The sequence below is a fragment of the Neovison vison genome, chromosome 1, assembly GCF_020171115.1.
Source record: "Neovison vison isolate M4711 chromosome 1, ASM_NN_V1, whole genome shotgun sequence".
Classification (NCBI taxonomy): domain Eukaryota; kingdom Metazoa; phylum Chordata; class Mammalia; order Carnivora; family Mustelidae; genus Neogale; species Neogale vison.
Window position 1 is genome coordinate 2,619,609 of NC_058091.1, and position 21,775 is coordinate 2,641,383.

The 21,775-nt window shown below is 55.8% G+C and overlaps 1 protein-coding gene across 2 annotated transcripts in view; it reads left to right on the forward strand.

Annotated features, from left to right (window-relative positions):
* The window catches only part of RPS6KA2 (ribosomal protein S6 kinase A2), a 300,515-nt gene extending 288,638 nt beyond the window's left edge, over positions 1-11,877 (forward strand). For both annotated transcript variants that reach the window (XM_044242450.1, XM_044242461.1), the window contains 5 exons: positions 1,299-1,460; positions 3,816-3,892; positions 5,512-5,629; positions 9,142-9,279; positions 10,790-11,877. In XM_044242450.1, the coding sequence (XP_044098385.1) occupies positions 1,299-1,460; positions 3,816-3,892; positions 5,512-5,629; positions 9,142-9,279; positions 10,790-10,915 (621 nt within the window). In that variant the 3' untranslated portion in view covers positions 10,916-11,877. The remainder of the gene's footprint in view (positions 1-1,298; positions 1,461-3,815; positions 3,893-5,511; positions 5,630-9,141; positions 9,280-10,789) is intronic.
* Positions 11,878-21,775: the final 9,898 nt, after the last annotated feature.

A 21,775-nucleotide genomic window follows, 5' to 3' on the forward strand; every position in this document is an offset into this window, starting at 1 on the left:
CCGCTTCCTCCTGCGCCACCGCTGCCCCTCCCGTGTCTGAGCTCCCTGCACGCACAGTGTGGCCGGCAGCGAGCTTGGGAAACTAAGTTTGCCTGGACCAGTTATAGAGGAAATGTATCCGGGCTGATAAAGGGTCCCGTTGATCGACTGACAACTGAACTCTTGAGCCAGCGCCAAGGAATCCTACCGATGACAGAGACAGAGAGAGCTGGCTTTGCCCCTGCTCTCCGTTCATGCAGCCCTAAGCTCTGATCTCACCCACTCGGGAGACTGGAGCGGACCGAGGTTAAGCATCTCCCCGGGGCTGGCTGCGCACAGTGAGTGGCGGGGCTGGGGCTCGGGGCTGGGGCTCGGGGCTGGGGCTCCCGCCTGGGGCTCTGCTTCGGATCCCCTTGCTCCCGGCGCATCCCGCAACTCGGGCAGCGCGGTCGCTGGCCGCCCTCCACTGTCCACTGTGCTCACAAGCGTTGGAAACGCGGCCACCTGCCAGCAGGAGGCTGTTCCTCCGGGACCACACCACAGGCCCTTCTGTGCTCACCCGGCGGTCTGGGAGTGCGAAGCGTTTCCCCAGGACAGTCAAACTCTAGAGGAAACCCTGGGGATGATGGTTTTCCAGATCGGCTTCTCTTTCATGAGGGAGGTGATGGGCCTGGCCCCAATCTCCCGCTCCCCTGCCCACAGGGCCTCTGCCCGTGAGTGTCCCTTCAGCTTCCCTCCATCTCCTGTCCCTGGGTTTTAACAGGACCGTGGAGACGTGCAGGTTCCCGGCTGTGTGAGGGCACACGCGTGTGCTCACCATCAGCCTCCATCCCCATCAGAAGAAACGTCTGTGTGCCCACATAGCTGCTTGGCTTTGAGACGTCAGGACAGCTTTTGCCAACCCCATCCCTTGTGCTCGGGACGCCCTGCACCTCCCTCCTCACCCCCACAGGTGCTGCTGTAGGATCCCTGTCGATCGCTGGGTCGCTGCCCCTGGGTCCCCTGCCCCCGACAGGGGCCGCGTGTCCATCTCGCAATCCAGGGATCCCCTCACCGCGTGGAAGCGTGCTGGGCCCACAGTGAACATCTGTCTGTAGAAATCGGCTCGTGCCTGTCACCTGAATACAGTGTCACGTTTCCTCATATGTGACTCTCTCATCGGGCCAGCTGCTTGCTTACTTACCCCAAAGAACATAGCATCCGAGCCCCCCGGCTTGCAGCCGCAGGACCTGCTCAGAGTCACAATCCCGAAAAGCCCCTTCTCTTCTGAAGGCTCCCCCTTCCCCTTCCTGCTCCAACCCTGCCCACCGCCTTTCCAGGTGGTCCATCGTGACCTGAAGCCGAGTAACATTCTGTACATGGACGAGTCTGGGAACCCCGAGTCCATCCGAATCTGCGACTTCGGGTTTGCCAAGCAGCTCCGGGCCGAGAACGGGCTGTTGATGACGCCCTGCTACACGGCCAACTTCGTGGCCCCCGAGGTAAGAGCCCCGCGCCGGCCGGCATGAGCCGGCTCCTTCGGCAGAGGAGGGTGCGGGCGGTTTGGCACGTCGGAGTCACTTACTTAGACGGATTAGCGGTCGTGTTAGAGAGGAGAAATGAGTCAGAAAAAGAACCAGCCACTGACCTCGCTCAGACACAGTTTACTTTATCCTTCCCCTATTTGTAAGAGTTTGTAATGGTGACGCTTTTCTGTAAACATGTTACTGAGCAGTGGACCACTTGGGTCAGCTCCACGCCACTGCCGGAGTCACTGAGAGACAGACAGGCCCATGCCCCCCGGAGGGGAGCTCGCGGGTCCCCTGCGACCCTGTGATCAGAAGTCGATCTGCCGCTACACAGGCGGGGGAGGCTGCGCGTTTATAGGTTCCCATCGCGCCGGGATCCCGCTGCAGACGGTTCCCCAGAGCAGAAGCAAGCCGCGCTGTGGGATCTAAGATGAAGCCCGTGGTGTGGGGCAGGTGAGGGCTCTCGGCCACACCCGGAGACTCGGAGAGCCTCGGCAGCTCCGTCTCGTATGTCTGCCCCTTCTGGGCTCCCTGGGGAAGGTTCCCCCAGGCTCAGACGGCGCTGCTGTGTTTATGGAGGCAAACCCAGGCCCTTGCTTTAAGTAAACAGCAAAACCTGAGCGGGACAGGCTCGGGGCTGGGGGTGGGGCGTCGGGAAGGAGAGAGGATGTCGCATGCGTGCGGACCCGTCTGCCTGCTGCCGACACCGGGCCAGAGCGGTGAAGCCCACAGCAAGTCCCAAGAGAAGGGCGGCCGGCTCTTGATCTCAGCTCGGGTCTCGGGCTCAGGGTTGTGAGTTTGAGCCCCATGCTGGGCTCCATGCTGGACCTGGAGTCTACTTCAAAAAAGAAAAGAAGAGAAGAGAAGAGAAAAGAGAAAAAAAGGAGGCCCCCGGGGACCTGGTAGTGGCTCTGAAGTTGAGAGGTCGCCCCCCCCACTGGTCATGAGGAAGGCAGCAGGTGCCGAGCCTGGATACAGGTGGGCACGGGGCCCACACGGGTGGGCTGTGAGGCCACTTTTAGGTTACCCAGATGCTACCTGTGACCCCCTTCAACCCAATCTGCTTATAAGCCTCTGTTACGGTCTTACTTGATCAATATTAATATGCCTCGATTTTAGCAATTATGGAATATCTTACATTGGTGTATTACTTTACATTTACAAAGCCCTCTCACTGAGAGTTTTTACTTTTATCTTCGGACACCCCATGAGGCACACAGGGTAGATACTGACGGCCACACCGCGTGGATTAAAAACAACAACAACCACGTTCAGTGTGTCCAAGGACGTTGGAAGGTCACTGTGCTGGTGACGCGTGGGTCTGAACGACGGACCGTTAATCCGCCGATATTGGCTGCCACACAGCGTGCGGCCTCAGTGATTCAACGGTGAGAAGACGGGGTCCTTGCCCACGTGTCTAAGAAAACCGAGCTCAGCTCTCCTGACCACGTTCGTGCTAACCCAGTGACGTGCAGTCACCCCCGCGGGCCCGCGCCGCGCGCTTTGCTGTCACCGACTACAGACACGTCAGAGGATCGCCCTCCGTGGAGTCTGTAATCCTGGGACTCATGAAAATCTTCTGTGTTAACTATTCCTCAGAAAACTGACCACAGGACTAGCATGTGATGCGGCCGTGCCAACTGGCCGTGCCACTGCCAGCGGAGACGAGGTAGCGGTTCGCCCCACGACGGGCACATTATTCCCCAGAGCCAGAAGGCAGAAGCGGCCCAGTGTGCCTCAGCGGCTGAATGGGTGCACGGACTGCGGTGTGTTCGTGCGAAGGATACTGGCCTTAACGAGCAAGGCGGTCGTGTCCCACACGCACCGTGGACGAAGCTGGAGCGCGTCGTGTGGTTTGACGCAAGCAGAAAAGCCAAATGACTGTGGTTCCACCCATAGGAGGTCCCGAAAGCAGCCAAATCCACGGAGACAGAAAGAGGAGGGTGGGAGCCGGGGGCCGGGGGCCGGGCGAGGGGCGTGGGGAGTGGAACGGGGACAGTGTCAGTTTTGCGAGAGGAAGGAGATAGACGGAGATGGTAGGACAGGTGACCTGTGTTCCTGAGACCGATTAAGATGGTACATTTTATGTTGTGTATAAAAGTGAGTGTTTTCAAGCTATCCGTCACGTGCCTGGCAAGAACCATGGTTTGTGTGCGCACGCTGGTCTTTGGGGACCCCTGTGGCAGGGCGTCAGTAGAGACTTGGTGCTAATAAACGATATCCCCCCGTTTCCCACCTGCCCCGCTCACGGTCTCCTCTGAAGATCACACTCTGACCTTGAGCTTTCTTCACCAAGTGCTCATCTGCCGTCTGCTCTCCCCCGTCCAGGTCCTGAAGCGGCAAGGCTACGACGCAGCCTGTGACATCTGGAGTTTGGGGACCCTGTTGTACACCATGCTGGCGGGGTAATGTACACCCTCCGTAGGCGTCCGCTCGTGGTGGCGAGTGTGCCCGAGATGTCATGAGGCAGGCGTCCCGGGGCCGTCCCTGAATTCAGCCCAGGTCACCCCTGCCCCCGTGCACGGGTGGGGACGTACACTCGCAGGGCTTGGGTAGACACTTCTTAGCGCTTTCAGGACAGCTAAAGAACAGGTTTAAGAAAGTTGGTCATAGGTTTTCTTTAAAATGTACGTCTAGAATTTGTGAACTGGAGCACAGAACTGAGCTCATCAACACAAAACCCCTGCCTCTGACCACGTGTCCACGTTCTCCCCAGCACGTGCTTTCCCTTAAGAGGGTGCAGCATCTTCTCCTAAAACCATCCCCTTGAGTTAGGAAGCCCCCATAAAAGCTTCCTGCCAAACAGCACCTCCAGGAAGGCGGCCAGATAAGGGCAGGCGACTGACTGACGTGGCCGCCAGACGAGACAGCGGGCCGTACAGGAGGGCTGGGTCTGCTGTGTGCACCTCCGCTTCCGATCCGCGGTCCACCCTCATCAGCTCTGCTTCTGGCCTGGACTCCTTGACCTTTACTGGCCTCGCTTCCCTCACTTTTGAATGAGAAGAGGCCACTGTGTGGTGTTCCAGGCTTCCAGCCTTAAAGGTCTAGGATCCTAAGAACCCCGGGGAGACCCATGTTTTTAAGTTTCTGTGGCCTTACTGCGGCATCTCATGCGGAGTGTCCGCAGTGAGAGGAGGCAGATGCGTGAGCCTGGGGCTCGGCCCCGAGGACCGCAGTAGCAGGGAAGGCATCCGGCCCTTCCTGATGTCACTCCGTTGCATCGCCCTGTGAGTCGTCTGATATCCACATTGTCTGCACATAAACCCCAGATCACAGACTCGGCCGCTAAAGGAGGTGCCGTGGGGATCCCATAGAATTCCTTTTCTCCAGGCGTGTATCGACACGCCGGGTTCGGGCTGGGAGCTGGCGGAGTAACCCACCGTGGGGCGGGTGGGGACGGCATCCTCTATGTGTCTGTGTAGGTCCCTGCGAGCGTATGATTCTACCCGTTGTGCAGTTGAGCGTTCAAAAATTAATTTGTCAGAGAACCAGAATTAATAGATCAACCATGGGCCTTTCAGACTCAGATCCCGGCCTCTCCTCCGTCATACCGCAGTCTCACCGTGGGAACCGAGTGCCCGGGCCAGCCACCCTAACGCGGTAGCCAGGGGGACCAGGACCGGTCCAGACACGCTCGTGCTTGGGTCCACAGGGCTTTCTACACTAGCCTTATTGACCTACACCATAGTCCAAGTTAGGAAGACGGACACGGCCAAAGAAATAAGTGACACTTTGCCATGATTCCTGGATTTGGAGCTGGATGGCAAAGAAAGGGCTGTTCTTTTTCACAACAGAGAGGCAGGGCTGCCGGGGTGGCTCAGTCGGTGAAGCATCTGACTCTTGACCTCGCTCGTTCTTGCTCTCAGATTTGTGGGTTCAAGCCCCACGCTGGGCTCCACGTTAGGTGTGGAGCCTACTTTTAAAAAAACAAGCAACAACAACAAAAAGAGACAATAGCAGGCTGTGAACTTTACTGTAGGTCATAAAGTGGGAGCTGAGAGCGACGCATTCTCTCCTTGCGCAGATTTACCCCATTTGCAAACGGACCGGATGACACGCCCGAGGAGATCCTGGCACGGATCGGCAGTGGGAAGTACGCCCTTTCCGGGGGGAACTGGGACTCCATCTCCGATGCCGCAAAGGTGGGTGTTTCCCACGCTCTTCCTTCTTGGGTGGAGGTTCTGTGTCAACCTTTGTATCTGGGAGGGAGCTAGAGGATATCTTTCATTTAAACAACTCAGTATTTTGTAGATTATTTTTAGCTTCTCTAAAAAAAAATTTTTTTTGCAAAACTTTTGTTGAAGCCCTTTCCACATTTCTACCGTCTTGGTGTACTAGGGTTCTCCAGAGAAACAGAACCAATAGGACGTGGGTAAAAACAGAGAGAGAAAGACTTGTTTTTAAGAATCAGTTCACAAGGCTGTGGAGGCTGATGAGTCTAACATTTACAGAGTAGGTCAGCTGGCTGCAAACTCAGGGAAGAGTTGGCATTGCAGCTTGAGTCCAAAGCCCATCTGTTGTCAGACTTCCCTTTCCTTGGGAAACCCTGGTCTTTTTTATCTTAAGGCTTTCAACTGATTGGATAAGGCCCACCAACATCAAGGAGGGTCATCTGCTTTACTCCAGGTTGATGGATTTCAGTGTTAATCTCATCTAAACCAGACTTTTACAGCAGCATCTAGACTGGTGATCGGCCAAACGCTGGGCATCATGGCTTAGCCAAGTTGACACATAAAAGAACTGTTGTGCTCTTAGAGATGTTGCAAACTGAGTGCCCTGAATGATCACGGACTGATCAGGATGAATTCTGGGACAGAGGTGCATTTCTCTTACTCTAAAACTCCACACTGGGGCTTCCCTGCAGCTTCACTATATGTGACCAACCTTGTTTAAAGAGACATCAGACTTAGTCTTTTTCAGTTGAGATCATCAGTTCCTCTCTAGTTAAATAGTACATGATCACACAACCATGAGTATCAACAGTCTATTTCCTGTGTTACTGTAAAATGACTGGGAAAGATGTAGACCATCTAGGGTTCTGATTCTAGTGCTGCCATAGTCATCACTGTGTGACCTCATACAGAAATGGCGGAGGGGATGGTGGAGGAGGTGGCAGAGAAGATGATGGAGCAGTTGGTAGAGGGGATTGTGGAGATGATAGAAATGATGGTAGAGGTGATGGTAGAAGAAATAGTGGGGGAGATGGTAGAGATGGTGGTGAAAGTGATAATGGAGAAGATGATGGAGGAGATGGCAGAAGTGATGAGAGAGATGATGGAGTAGGTGGTAGAGACGATGATGGAGACAGTAGAGGTGATGGTAGAGGAGGTGGTACAGGAGGTGGTGGAGGTGATGGTAGAGAAAATGGTGGAGGAGATGGTGGACAAGATGGTGGAGGAGGTGACAGAGAGATGATGGTGAAAATGATGACAGAGGTCATGGTGGAAGTGACGATGGAGAAGACAATGGAGCAGATGGCAGAGGGGATGATGAAGATGGTAGAAATGATGGTGGAGGTGGAGGTTATGATGAAAGTGATGGAGGAGATAATGGGTTGGCAGAGAAGATGGTGAAGGAGGTGGCAGAGATGATGGTGGAAGTGATAACAGAGGTCATGGTGGAGGAGATATGGAAGAGACAGTGGGGAAAATGATGGAGGAGATGGGCATGGTGAAAGAGGTGGTGGAGGAAATGGTGGAGAAGATGGTAGAGATGATGGTGGAGGGAGTGGCAGAGAAGATGGTGGAAAAGACGATGGAGAAGATATGGAAGAGACAGTAGAGAAGATGGTAGAACCGATGACAGAGGGGACAGTGAAGCAGGTGGCAGAGGTGATGATGAAGCTCATGGAAGAGGCGATGGGAGAGCAGAAGGCAGCTGGCATTTAGGGAGCATTTCTTGTGTGTCAGACCCTAATGGTCCTAGTGCTCCCATCCATCCATTCTGTCTCAAAGGAGTATAGGAATTGTCTAGTTCTGGTTCCCAAAGTCGACCAGGACTCAGGTGCTGGTGATTTCTTTAGGAGAAATTTTATGAGAAACCTTGGAAGCAGGAGTGGGGAGCAGAGAAAAGGTGTCAGGAAAGCAGTCAAGTCAAGTACCAGGATTGCTGCTGCAGGCAGAGGGATTCATTGCCTTCTGCGACCTTGATAACTTCTTCGTGCCCCTTCGCCACTGTATCTTCTGCCCCATCTGCCCCATGCCTTTTCCCCTCTCTGTGTTTCCCAAACATATGACAAAACCTCCAGTTCTCCAAAATCTGATGAAGTCTATGGATTTGTGTGTTGTTACTGCAAATCTTGCATGTCCTGCATAGAAACGTTGCTTTACTATGAGATCTTAAGCAAACAAAATAGGTCTCTCTGCTTTCAGTTGTGTACGTGGAAAATGGGAACAATACTGCTTCCAAGAGTTATTTGTTCCAAGAAGTTACTAAGATCAGTGTTACCAAATATTAAAAGGCATTAGATTTCTCTGTTTAAAAAAGGATATTGGATTAGTCCGTAGTATTTCTCTGTTGTGGTTTATGACCAAAAATTCTGTTGAGTACATCATCACCATCTGATGTCCATGCTAACTCTTACTTCCCTGTGAAACGTCACGGAAATGCTAGAGGAGGGTGAGCAGGCTAGTAGGAAAGCACGGATTCTCATCATGGGTCTTCCTTGGGCAGTTGTTTGATCACTGTAAATGTCAGTGTCTTCATCTGCAAAACGGGGACAGTGACATTGGCCCTCTTTCCCCCAAGGACAATCCCGATGACTCTTTTTTTTTTTTTTTAAGATTTTATTTATTTATTTGACAGAGAGATCACAAGTAGGCAGAGAGGCAGGTGGGGAGGGGGGAGCAGGCTCCCTGCTGAGCAGAGAGCCCGATGTGAGACTTGATTCCAGGACCCTGAGATTATGACCTGAGCCGAAGGCAGCGGCTTAACCCACTGAGCCACCCAGGCGCCCCAGTCCCGATGACTCTTAAGAAAGGGGGCACGACGCATGTGCAGAGAGCGTCGCGAACGCCATGGAGATGCACATCATACTTGTAACTGTGTGTGCGTGTGCGTGTGCACACACGTGTGCGTACAGTGCCACGAGAGAACGTGAAGGGAAGCTTTGTCTTCAAGTCACAGTCCTAGGAATCTTTATTGTGATTATCTTAGGTCACGTAAGAAAATCATCCCTATGGGACATGAGCCCGTTGGACCCACGTAATGGCTCCAGACGGACAGTTCTGTGGCTGATGCTGATTTGTAGCAAATGTCCATGGATTGTGCTGGTAAAAATGTCATCCCATGCACTGTCATCGCTACTTGTATCTGTGGCTAGTTGTTCTCTGGCTTCTCCCTTTGGAAAGGTATCATTTTTACTAAAAGAGTAGTTTGGTAAATTACATGCACCGTCCAACATTTCTACATTCGATTTCTCTTTGCATATCAAAACTTTAGTATGATATAAACCTGAGGCGAGCCATCAAGGTGATGATCATTAAAATTCAAAAATCATTCATGTACTCTTAAAGCTGAAAGTAAATTTGGACTCCCCCTCCCCCATCAGGGCAGAGAATCAGTTAGAACAATGATGAGGCTTTGCCGTGGGAAGGAATGAAGGAATTTGGCTCAGGAGGCTCTTTGGACCAGCTTCTGCTGTCGTCCCTTACAGGATGTCGTGTCCAAGATGCTCCACGTAGACCCTCATCAGCGCCTGACGGCGGTTCAAGTCCTGAAACACCCGTGGATCGTGAACAGAGAGTACCTGTCCCAGAGCCAGCTCAGCAGACAGGACGTCCACCTGGTGAAGGTGCGGACAGGGAGCCACAAGAGCGAGATGCTGGGGGTGGGGGGTTCAGGAAAGTCACCCTGATCCCCCACAATTAACCAAAAGTAACCGTTAACCAGATGGGGAACCAGTAAGAGGCACAAACAGGTCTCCCTAATTTATTTAGTTCTACACATTTGTACACATACAAGCAATCACACACGAAACTCCGAGTGAGTTACAGCTTCTGGTAACAATCTTGAGCAGCTTCATTGTGTGCCTGTGTGCGTGCGTGTGCATGTGTGTGTGCATGTGTGTGGCAGGCACATGTACATGTTTGGGACAGAGACAGACACAGAAGGAGAGAGGGAGACAGAAAGTAGGAGAGACAGACAGGCAGACAGACGGGGCAGGAGGGACGGGGAGAGAGAGAGAGGTGGGGGGGGTCGCACATCGGCACCAGTTCCAGGCTCCAGAGCCCTGGGTTCTAGAGCAGAGGTCTACGGACTTCTGCGCAGGGGCCCAGACCATGAGGGCTGGAGGCTTCCAGAGCCAGACGTCTCTGCCGCTCCTCCTCGAATCCCCTGCTGGTGCGCAGACATGTGCTCCATGCCCATGACACATACAGCCGGCAAGTGGCCAGGGGCAGCTGGGCCTCAGGAGAAGCCGGTCCGCGGGAGCAGGGGCCCTGCACTGGGCCGGAGGGCAAGGGTCTGCCGCCCCTGTCGCACACCGCATATGTCTCTCTTCATTTTCCCGAGGCACTTCCCAGGGCACAGGCCTCGAGGAATCTGGCCAGACAGCTTGCTCTAGAGCATTCTGACGTGCGAAGCCCCTGACGGAGACACAGGGCTGTCGAGGGAGCAGAGATCAGGACACACCTGCCATCAGGGGGATGGTCTCAGTCCCAGGGATCCCAAGGTTTTCAGCAACAGAATAGCAGGAAATGAACGAATCTGGGTGCGCCCTCGCCGCCCGACGGTCCCAGCCTCACAAGGTCTGACCATGCGGTACAGCTGTGGTCAGCGTCACCAAAGCCAGGCGTCCTCAGACCCGACTGTAGCCAGGCGCGGTCCCTGCCCACCTCGGTCGTGGGGCACCTGCACCTGTGGTGCCATGTAGACGGACTCACAGACGTCCCGAGGACTGGAGGGTCTACACTGCTGGCACAGGCGTTTTCTGCCTCGCGTGCTTGGCGGAGGCTGCTCGAGCTTCGTGGGGAGGACGGAGGCCACATCACTCCCGGGTCTCGGTCCTCGGAGGGTAAAGCCCATCTTCTAAAATCCGGCTAGTGTGGTAAGGTAACATAGGGCAGGGATCCTGGGATCTCATCCGGAGGCTCCCTGAGACCCCGGGCCACACACACAGTTGAAGGCAGGTGTGGGATGGTCAGAGAGCAAAACCGCTTTTATTCAGGAGGCCCAGAGCACGCTGGACCCTGCCAGCTCAGGGCGCCGTGGTGGGGAGACCAAGGTTCAGAGGCGTCCGGAGGCCGCCCCCCTCGGGAGTGGGTGGGCACCACAGTCACCTGCCCTCTCCCTTCCTTCCCCAGGGTGCCATGGCTGCCACCTACTTCGCTCTGAACAGAACTCCCCAGGCCCCGCGGCTGGAGCCAGTGCTGTCGTCCGGCCTGGCCCAGCGCAGGGGCATGAAGAGACTCACATCCACGAGGCTATAGTGCGAGCAGGCCCCGCAGAGCGTCCTGGGCTGGCGGGCGCCGGCCGGGGCTCCCGTCCCGGGCACTGCCAGGGTGACCGTGCCCGTCTCGAAGGCCCAGGAGCCTCTGCTCATTCCACGTTCTCTTGTTCAGCCTGGATGGATCCAGACCGTGACCTCTCAGCGCCTCGCTGTGCCAACCCTGCTGCCTCCCTGCCCCGAGCCGGCCCGACGGCCTCACTTCACTGCACACCACCATGAGCAGCGCCTGTAGGGTTCCTTCGGGCTCTGTGGGTCTTTTATGATCACGGCTTATATTTATATAGAGAGATATTTTTTCCAGTGATAAAGCCAGTAAGGGGGTCAGGTTTCTGACACACGTCCCCGCGATTCGGGTGGGCGGACGCGCTGACCGGCTGCCCCCACGGCCCCCCACCCGACCCTGGGAGGGGCTGGCCTCTGCGGTGTGGTGTTGCCAGGAGGACGGGGTCAGCACATGGCACCTGGGAGTAGACGCCAGGTCCCCTCCAGGTGATCCAAAGAGCCTTCGCCCCATCGCCCAACGTCCAGACTGCGGTGCTGGGTGTCCTCTCCAGGTCGCAGACCCACATGGGGGAAGGGCCCGGAACCAGCAGGGGGCATCTTTGCTTTGGGGGCCTCTTTTCACAAGAATGGCACGTCCCTGGGGAGGAGCCAGCGACAGCCTGTGCCCCCTGCCCTGTGTTCTTGTCCCCCCACGGCCGGGGCTGCAGGGCTGGGGGTCCACGCCCCCATCCTGGCTCTGGCGGTGGTCAGGGCCGCCCAGAGGTTCTGAGCGCGCGCGTTGGGCCCCACGGCTGGTCGGCTGGTGCGGTCTTCTGTCAGCCCCATGTGCTTTCATCCCAAAGCAGTGTTTTTGCTGTGTTTGCCTTCCCCTCTCTGGGCCGCAGGAGGGCCGCGAGCCCGGGCAACCCTGAGCTCTGTTCCTCCCTTCCAGGCGCAGTCCCGGCCTGCTGCCACCCCGGGGCCTGGAGAGGAGCCAGAAGATGGGGGACCCGGGGCACCATGCACTTTGTAGAAGCTGTGCTTTTGTGTTGCGTTTGTGTTTCTGTTTTTCACCTGATGTTGCCGTGACATTTGATGTTTCCCACGGGGAGGGGCGCGCTTGGGAGGGGCTGTGCGGTTCTTGAATGAAACCAGGACAGGTGGGGCGCCCTTGCCAGACAGGAGAGGAGAGCGTGTGGCCCTCAGTGTCCTCCCCCAGCCCCACTGGGAGCCTCCAGGCCGGCCCAGGACTCCCCGCCGCCCTTGGCCGGGTGCGGGGCTCCCGTGGTCCTCCGCCGATCTCACTAGGAAGACCTGTTTCCTCCTTCTTCGTTCCCATCTCAACCAGCTACACACCTCGAAAACACAAAAACAATAGCAACATGTGGCATCCTGGGCATAACTGCTTAGCTTGTTCCAAGTGTGCTTGGACCTTAAACTGTAACCTCGTTTCAGAAGCGTTCCTTATTCTGTGAGCCTCTCTCGCCGCCCGAGAACCACCAGAAGGAAAGGTGGGGGCAGGGTCGCCACTGGCTTCTCTCCCACGAAGCCTCCTGAGGCCGCTCCCGTATTTTCTCACTGGAAATTGCTTTTCCCCAAGGCCACAAAGGCTTGGTTCCCAACAGTTTTGTTTTAGGTCTGAATTATTTGATCTAGGATTAGAAGCTTAGGAAAAACTGGATGGCCCTTAGGTCACGGGTTTGCCCTCCCAGGAAGCCACCGAGGTCATCACACCTTCCGTCTGCTGCGGGGCCACGGCTCCAGGGCTCCTGCGCCGCAGTGTGCCGCTGAGCCGCTGGTTTGCTCACGGAGAGCCCGAGTGCGGAGGGACGGAGGAGCCCCGAGCAACAGGGAGAGGAGAGGGGCCAGAGGGCGCGCTCTGCACACCGCCGCCCCTGCTCGTCCCCTCACTCGGTGCCACCACGCGCGCACGCAGCCGCACCTGCCACTCCGGGAGTCACAGAGCGACCTGGGGGCTCACCTTGCACCAAGTCCTGCCCTTCGCCAAGGGCGGGGTTGGCAGTGGTGGTGGCAGAGACCCCACAGGCCCCTGTCAGGATGAACTGACTCTACTTGAATGTCTGTCAGATACCGCCACTTGCGCACGTTCTCCAAGACACAGCGACACTTGAAACCCTTCCAGAAAGTCAGCCTAGAGAAGTCGGTACCAGAGCTGAAACCCAGCTCCCAGGTCTTCAGTGGAAGAGTCAGTGGCTGTGCGTTCTGAGCGGTATCCGTGCGGAGGAAGGGGGACTTCCCCTTTCACTTCCCCTGTGTGGGGGCCCCCCCACCGGCCCTGACAGGCTCCGGGGGCTTCACACAGGCGGCCAGACCGCAGGAGTCAGATCGCTGCCCCACAGATGGTGGAACCATCCCCCTCCAGGTCAGAGCCCCACAGACCGTGGAACCATCCCCACTCCGGATCAGAGCCCCATAAGCCATGGAACGATCCCCCCCTCCGGATCATAGCCCACAGACCGTGGAACCATCCCCCTCTGGATCATTGCCCCACAAACCGTAGGACCGTCCCCCTCTGGATAATAGCCCCACGGACCATGGAACTGTTCCCCTCCGGATCACAGCCCTACAGACTCTCGTGAGAAAACGGAGCCCTGGCCCTCAGGCCTCCTCCCCCACCGCCCTGCGGTCCCCCCAGGGAGCCTACTGTGGGCTCGCGCCCCTGCAGTTCCCCCTGTTTGACAGGAACCCCTGTCTCACCCCGGCGGGGGGAGGGCTCTGCCGGATGCCATCCCCAAGTCAAATTTGGGCAAGAGTGAGGTTTCATCTGTATCCTTAGGTCAGATTGTCCGTGATTTTAACCTAACCTTGTGTGTGTTGATGCCCGGAAGATTGTCCGACGTGTTAAACGATGATAGTGCTTCATGGTAGCCAGTATTGGTCATGAAACGGTGTTGTTCCTGCAGCGGCGCGGTGAGACTTGGGCCTCACACTTGACTGATTCTCAAGCACATGATGAACTTGATTTGCACTCTGTTTTCCTTTCCAAATGGTTTCGTTGCCCCTCACCTCTCCAAGAGTCCTTAAAACTCTTCAGTGGAAAGGACGCTGCAGCTCCCCGGTGGAGAGAGGAAGGAGGAGCACCCAGCGTGGGTTGGCAGAGCCCGGGCGGAGCCGTGGGTTGGCAGAGCCCGGGCAGAGCCGTGGGAGACGCAGACCCTCCACCGCTGGTGGCCCAAGGAGCTTCCGACCCAGACCCGACTCGGCACTTTGTTTACAAGCCCGCGTCTGTGTTTATAGGTCATTATGTTCACGCTTTGTATTTTATGTTTGAGATGGGCGGCCACTATACAGATATTTATTACGCTTTCCAGACTTTCTGAATAGATTTTTTTGAATAAACATGGGTTTTATGAAGTGTAATCTTTTTCTGGGCTAACAATAATTCCCGGACTCTGTGAGGTCCCCAGTGGGTCTGCAGGTAAGGTCTTGCTTCTCCCATCCCCTCGCTCTGTCCTGGGGCTGCTGCTGGCCCCTGCCGCTGCCGGGTGGCATCTGCGTGGGGAGTGTGACCATCCACTCCACGCCAAGAGCTGCCAACGACATGTGTAGCCTCGCTACAAGATACCCCCACTAGCAGACATCCGAAAGAGTTCAAAATCAGCCCAGCGGGCTTTGATATGAGCAGCAGCGACAGTCCAGACTCCAAACCCTTGAGATGATTAATGACAAAATACTGAATTTTGGCCTCACAGCCCCCGACAGGCAACTCTCCTGATGTTTTAGAAGGAAGGAAGCCAGAGGGCTTCCACACCCCTAGGGTTCTAGTGGTGTCCAGACTTCATGCCTTCATTCCTTCCGGGACGCCCATGTACGTTGGGGAAGACGGCGCCCCGCGTGGCGGGGCCCGTGTGTCCGCTCATACTCTGGTCTGGACGTTGTTGGACTTGATGGGATTAATGTTCACGGATTGTTCAGATGTGATCACTGCTCACAATTAGTTGACTCGAGTAAAGCAGTACATATGTCCTGGGCCTCAGCCAATCCACGAAGACCTTGAGAGCAAAGACTACGGTTTCCCAGAGAAGAGGGAATTCTCCCCAAGACGACATGGAAACCCTGTCTGAGTCTCCAGCCGTCAGACCCGCTTGTCATCACCAACACTTAGTGCACAGCCCGCAGCTCCGTTTGTGCCCATCAGACCTGCCGGCCCTCGTGATGGCTGAGCCGGCTCCTAAAAATGAATGTCTCTCCCTCTCCCTCGACATATAGATCAACTGATTGATCAATGATAGATGCAGAGATGTAGCTAGAGATGGAAACATACCTCCCACTGGCTCCGTTTCTCCGGAGAACTCTAATTCAGTATGACTCTGTTCATCCTGCAGAAAATGGAGAGGCAGTTTGGCCATCTTCTGGGCCTGATGGAGTCACAGCGGGTCGGGTGTGCCATCGAATGCACAGCCGGGCGCCAGGCAGCTCTGTCCCTGAAAGGACTTCGCACTTGCTTTAACCACAGCTCTGTCTATACCCAGCCATCGGCTCGGCTACCTGTGCCACATGTTGTAGGTTGCCTTGGGTGCGTTGTTGGTCACGACCATTTCTTTCCATTATCAGGGTTCTGCCTGTCCTTTTCTTTTTTTTTTTAATATTCTTTTTTTAAAGTTTTTTTTTTTATTTATTTGACAGAGAGAGAGATCATAAGTACGCAGAGAGGCAGGCAGGGTGGGGGGTTGGGGGGAAGCAGGCTCCCAGCTGAGCAGGGAGCCTGATGCAGGGCTCGATCCCAGGACCCGGAGATCATGACCTGATCTGAAGGCAGAGGCTTAACCACTGAGCCACCCAGGTGCCGCTGCCTGTCCTTTTCATGCCAGCTTGGGCCATGTGTCCATAAATCTTCTCTAGAGCTCATTGTTCCCCAGAGAGCCGGTATGACAGGAGTAACCATTGTCGGGAACTTGGGTGTCCGCATTTCCTCCTGCCCAGGACACCGCTGAAGAAGTGTTCTTTCTCTTCCGGGCTCAGCACAGGGCCTGGCACAAAAAGTGATTTGTTAACAGAAATAGGTAAGGTACTGAGCTGGGGGCCGCATGAGATTCTAAATAGGGCGTTGGCATCCTCCAGTGGCTTAGGTGGCCTCAGTGACACGAGGGGGATCCCCGAAGTTCATTCCTGCACCCCCCACAGGGCCATCCTTGTGAGTGCGGGGCTCACTGACTGCCCCAGGAGCTGCATATCAGCTCCCCGAAGACACACACTTGCCTCCCCAGATTCCTGAACTTGGTCGCAACACTTCCCCACACAGCATTTGCAAAGGCTACAGCCGGAGATCCTTGGGTCCGAGGCCTGCCTCCCGCCCCTCGCAGTCATGGGTCTTCCCTCCCTGCTGGTCGTCACTCCTTCCGCTGGTCCCTGCTCTCACCTCCACCTCTGTGGTCACCTCCTGCCTGGCCTTCCTGCTGCTGCGTCACTTCTCAAACCCCTTTCCGATGCTGCGGCTCAAAATTCTATCAAAAGACAGTGATGCCGCCATCTCCGTACTCTGTCAAAGGCCACCTCCAGCATGGCCATTGGCAGAGCAGGTCTGGCTCTCTGACCTGGCGCCAGCCGCCCATGACCTCGGCCGCCACGTTTCATTGGTCTGTCTGCAGGCACATCCCGCCTGCCGTTGAGGCTGTGCTGTCCAGTGGAGTGGACGCCAGCCCACCTTCGGCTAATAACATTCACACTTAGCACCAAGTACACTTCAGACTTCAGTTCCTGGCCACACTGGCCCCTTTCCAAGTGTCCCACAGCCGCATGAGGCCGGGGCTCCCACGCTGGATGGCAGAGACTCTGGCCCATGTCCACGATCACGGAAAGTTCTGCTAGACGCCACCGTTCTCGTGTGTCAGTGGGGAGATTTAGACACGAGAATCCGCTCAAGCCCGTGTCAGCAGAAAGAGCTGGGGCCCCACCGTGTGCGGCTCTGCGGGCGCAGACACCCGCCCTGCAGCGACCACCGCCCCGCACCAAGCTCGTCTCCGCTCCTCGCCCCCCAGGGACGACGCCCTCCCAGCTGCTCCGGCCTCAGCCCAGGGGGTGAGGCAATGCCCGCGCCTCCCATAAAGCCCAGCACCATGCACAGACCCATGTACAGGAACGGGGACACAGGAGGGGGCGACGGAAATGAGTCATGATAAAACCCAGGAGAAGCTGTGGGCTGTTAGTGTGTTGGGTTCAAGTGTGCCCTCCCCCCCAAGATTCTCATGTTAGAGGGACCGCAGGACCCACCAGGTGACCTGTTGGACGCAGGCTGTCAAGTTAAGATGCGGTCATTGGGCTGGGTCCCCACCCAAGATGGCTGATGTCCCTCTAAAAAGGGGGGATGTGGACCCAGAGGTAGACACACACACAGGGCCAAGGGTGTGGACGCACCATGAGAAGATGGCCTTGTGGCCGAGCAGGAAGGTCGCAGAAGAAACCAGCCCTGCCTACACCTTGACTTGGGACCTCCCGCCTCCCAAACGGTGAGAAGTCAGTGTCTGTTGCTGAAGCCTCCGGTGTGGCGGTCTGTCCCAGCAGCCCGAGCAGAGACAGAGCTAGGACAGCCAGCATTGCTGAGGTAGTCGGCAGAGAGCTGGTGCTGTCCCCATCTCCTCCTTCACGCCTGATCCCCCCTTCCTGTCCCCCGGCCAGCGTCTCAGCCGGTTGGGGACCTCTGTCTTCATTTCCATCTGTGTATCTAGGGGGCTGTGCCTTCGTCGGCCCCCATCTCCCAGGGGATGGGCCATGGGGGGGGGGCACCTCCTTCTGCCCCCCAGAGTGGCCAAGAGCCCAGCTCCCTCATTCATCCACTGAGACCACTCGATGGTGACACTCCTTGGCCTGCGGGTTGCGTATGGCATCTGCTGGGTCAGCGGGAGGGAGCCACGTGTGTTCCCCGGGAAACACCTTCCGGCAGAGCCCAAAAGCCCAGAGAAAAGAAAGAAGCGCTTTGCTGAGTAGGAACGGAAGCAGCCCTACTCACTCAAGCCTCCCTCAACCTCCAGTCCGTGCAGGAAAGAAAAGCTCCCCAGCACGGTGCTGCGGTGCCCCCTGTCGAGGCCCGGACATGCCCTGGTCCCCCGGAGCCCGGACCACCCCTCAGTCGCCCACACCACGGTCCTACCAAGCCTGACCCACAAGGCTGCGTGGCAGGACCCGAGAACCTGGAGGCGCTTGGTCTCCTTCCCTGGGTCTGGGGCAATTCGGGCCGCAAAGACCGCAGAGCTGAGTAGGGGCTGGAGGCGGGGGCCTTCCTTTCTCATGCTTCAGGAGGGGCACGTCTGAGTTGAGGGTCCGGGGTTTCTGTGTCAGGCAGGGACCTGCTTCCTGGTCACACAAGGCTCTGGGATCTTCCCGTAAGGGGCCCATCTTCATGATCCCCTCAACCTAATCACCCCCAAAGGCCCCCAGTACCGTCCCACCAGGCACTGGCCTTCAGAGTGTGAATCTGGGGAGACAGACCTCAGCCCGCCCCACCTCCGCAGCTGTGTTTCCGGGTCGGAACCAGCTGGTGGGTTTCTGATGTCATTGGTCTCCCGCCGGCAGGACGGGTGTCCCTCTCAACAGCTCTTACTGCTCTAAGAAGGGGCTCCCTTGTCACTCCCACCCAGCGGGGCAGGGGCACGGCCCCGAGGCCATGGGATGGGGCTGGGGGTCTGGGCCACTGCTCACCCCACACACCTGTGCCTGACCCCCCGCTGCTCACACATACTCCCTGCTGTGACCTGGACAGAGGGGCGCACAGAGGCAGCCCTGGTCTGCTCTGCTGTGTCCTCTGCCAGGGACACCCTTCCCGGGCCTTGCAAGGGCTGCTCCGGCCTCTGAGAGACGCTGACGGTCCCACATGAAGGGCAGCCTGCTCTGCGCAGTCCTGCGGGGGCTTGTCCCTCCCTGGGTTCCCTCCTCGCCCTCGGCGCGACCTGCCTTGATTCTCTCTCTCTCTCTCTCTCTCTCTCTGCCTGTCCTGCTGGAACATGAGCTTGGCAGAGTCCCCGTGTTTACCTGAACGCCGGACGCACTGGTCAACAACCAGCCAGCAAAGCTCCCGGCACAAAACTGGGGAACAGCACAGAGACAAGTGTGGGAGCCCACCCCGATCTGAGCTGGGGATTCCCTTAGGAAACTCTCCCCCTTCCTCCTGCTCCCCACCCACCCCAAAAGTCGCCGGGAAACCATTTCGACACATGGTCCCCGAGCTGTGGGACCGCAGGGAGATGCGTGCCGTCCGGCACCGCCAAGTCCAGGGTTTGGGCTGACTGGGCCGTCGTGAGCGTCATGAGGACTCGACGGGTCCTTCGACCAAGGGGACCTCACAGAAGTCTCGGGGCCTCCTGCACTCGACGGGGCACGCTGCTTGCTCCTGGAGAGGGGCTCCGGGCTCACACATGGGGCTCAGGACGATTCTTCCTTGGTGGAAACATCCAGAAAACTTACTGCCAACACAGGCAATGTCCCCTTCAGGTTAATGATTTGGTGATGCTGGAGTTGACTTGACCGACGGGGAATTCGGTAAAGCTGCACCTTCTCCTTTTAAGTGTAGAACTAGGCCAGGGATAACAGACAAGGACAACCAAATGTTAGCTTTCAGATACGCCACTTAGGACGGCATTCCAGCCGGACCCACAGGGACATTCCTTTGAGGCCGTGTCAACAAGCCTAACCCGGGCTGAGGTCAACCAGTTCTGTGGGTGACAGTTTTCTGAAGACCCGACCTGCTCTCGTTCTGCGTTTTAATGTCTCTGCCTCCACCGTGTGACAGTATCACGCTCCCGGGCTATTCACGCCACACGGGCCACACAGGCCACACGGACCACCGTCCGCCTGACGTCCCAATCTCTGGCACTGACATCCCGTGTGGAGAACGTGTAACTCAAGTCTAGACACAGTCCCAAGAGCTCAAGTTCCCCCGTCACAGGCTTCCCCCTGGGAAGAGGCGCCCTCGTGGGAAGTGGCCAAGGGTCCTTCAGGTAAAAGAGAGGCGACCATTGCCGGGAGCAGGAGGTCGGAGGCAGGAATCCGGGATGTAAGCTGGGGAGACTCACAACAGCCCACGAGTAGAAAAGAGCCGGGGGGGGGGGAGAAACCGCAGTTCGTGATGCAGAAAACTCGTCTCCAAGACTGATATGTTAAGCCGACATTATATACGCAGAATACGTGCAAATCCTTCGTCTGTGGGAAAGATCATTTAGGTTTAACAAAGTCACCCTAGTGAACTGATCTGAAACACACCTACGCAGCCCCAGGAGGAAACCAGATCTAACATGAACAGCAGGATTTCAGACGTAGAAACTTTGCCAGTCCGGGGCCTGGAAAGCCAGTCCTCGGAAAGCCTGTCTTTGAGTCTCAAGCGGCAGCTAAGGGCGGATAAACTAACTTCCATCCCGATAGACAGTGCTCCGGCTTGTTAGCTGGAATCGGGGGTTTATGGAATTTTAAAACAAGACACTGATATTTATCTTATTGCTTGTTCCACTGTGTAATACGTATTGAAAATGTTGGTATTCCGTTTTCTGGGGCAGACACTGATGTGGGAAACAAAGGAAGAAGAAAATTTATTAAACGTCCTTACTACCTACAGCCCACTGACAAGTCCTTGAAACAGACAGAGTGACCTTGCTTTAGGAACCCAGCTGCCTCCATGTTAACACTTTTTTAAGGGCAAAAGCCAGTTTCAGCCAGACCTCCCATATCCTATGAGTCTACTTTAATGCATAAAAATTCCTTTGGAAACTTCCTTTATTTCTGCCCCCCAAGGTGCATGTTGGCAACCATCCTCCAAGCATATGACCCACTAATTGGCAGCTGAATGGTCTCATGACTGAGGGTTTACGGAACAGTAATAAATGACCTTTTCCAACAACAGCTAGGGCCCCCCCATTAGGATCTTGGAAAAGTTGTTGTCAAAAGACCTGGAAGGTCTGTGCTATCCTTAACCCTTTCCGAGCTTGAAAATATGTAATGGGGCCACTCCCCATGAACCCGGTGTAGCTCTCTCTGCCCACAGGTCATGTCCCTGTGCTTATTTTTTTTTTATTTTTTAAAAAGATTTTTTTTTATTTATTTGACAGAGAGGGATCACAAGTAAGCAGAGAGAGAGAAGGGAAGGCAGGCTCCCCGCCAAGTAGAGGGCCTGATGCGGGGCTCAATCCCAGGACCCTGAGATCATGACCTGAAGCTAAGGCAGAGGCTTAACCCACTGAGCCACCCAGGTGCCCCCTGTGTTTATTTTTAATAAAAGCACCTTTTTGCATCAAAGACATCTCAAGAATTTCTTTCTTGGGGATGGGGCACCTGGGTGGCTCAGTGGATTAAAGCCTCTGCCTTCAGCTCCGGTCATGATCCCAGGGTTCTGGGATCGAGCCCCACATCGGGCTCTCTGCTCAGCGGGGAGCCTGCTTCCTCCTCTCTCTCTGCCTGCCTCTCTGCCTGCTTGTGATCTCTGTCTGTCAAATAAATAAACAAAATCTTAAAAAAAAATTCTTTCTTGGCCATTGGCCTTGAACCCTAAGGTCTTCCCTACGTCAGAGACCACTAAAAAAAAATAAATACATAAACTCTAAAAAAAAAAAAAAAGAAAGAAAATGGAGCATTTGAATTGAGATGAATCATAAGTGTAACATACGAGATTTTGAAGACTTAGTATGGAAAGAAGAAAATAAAACATTTCAATAATTTTTATACTGAATATATATTGAAATAATATTTTGATGTATTGGGCTAGACTATAGCATTAAAAGTATCCCCACCTATTTCTTTCTAGTCTTAATTATGTGTCTGCTTGTAAAGCTCTGCGTGTGACTCCCTGCACATTTCCAGTCCCTTTGCCCTCATACCTGGCCACGCCGGAGGGGCTCAGGGCCCTGCGGGACACGCC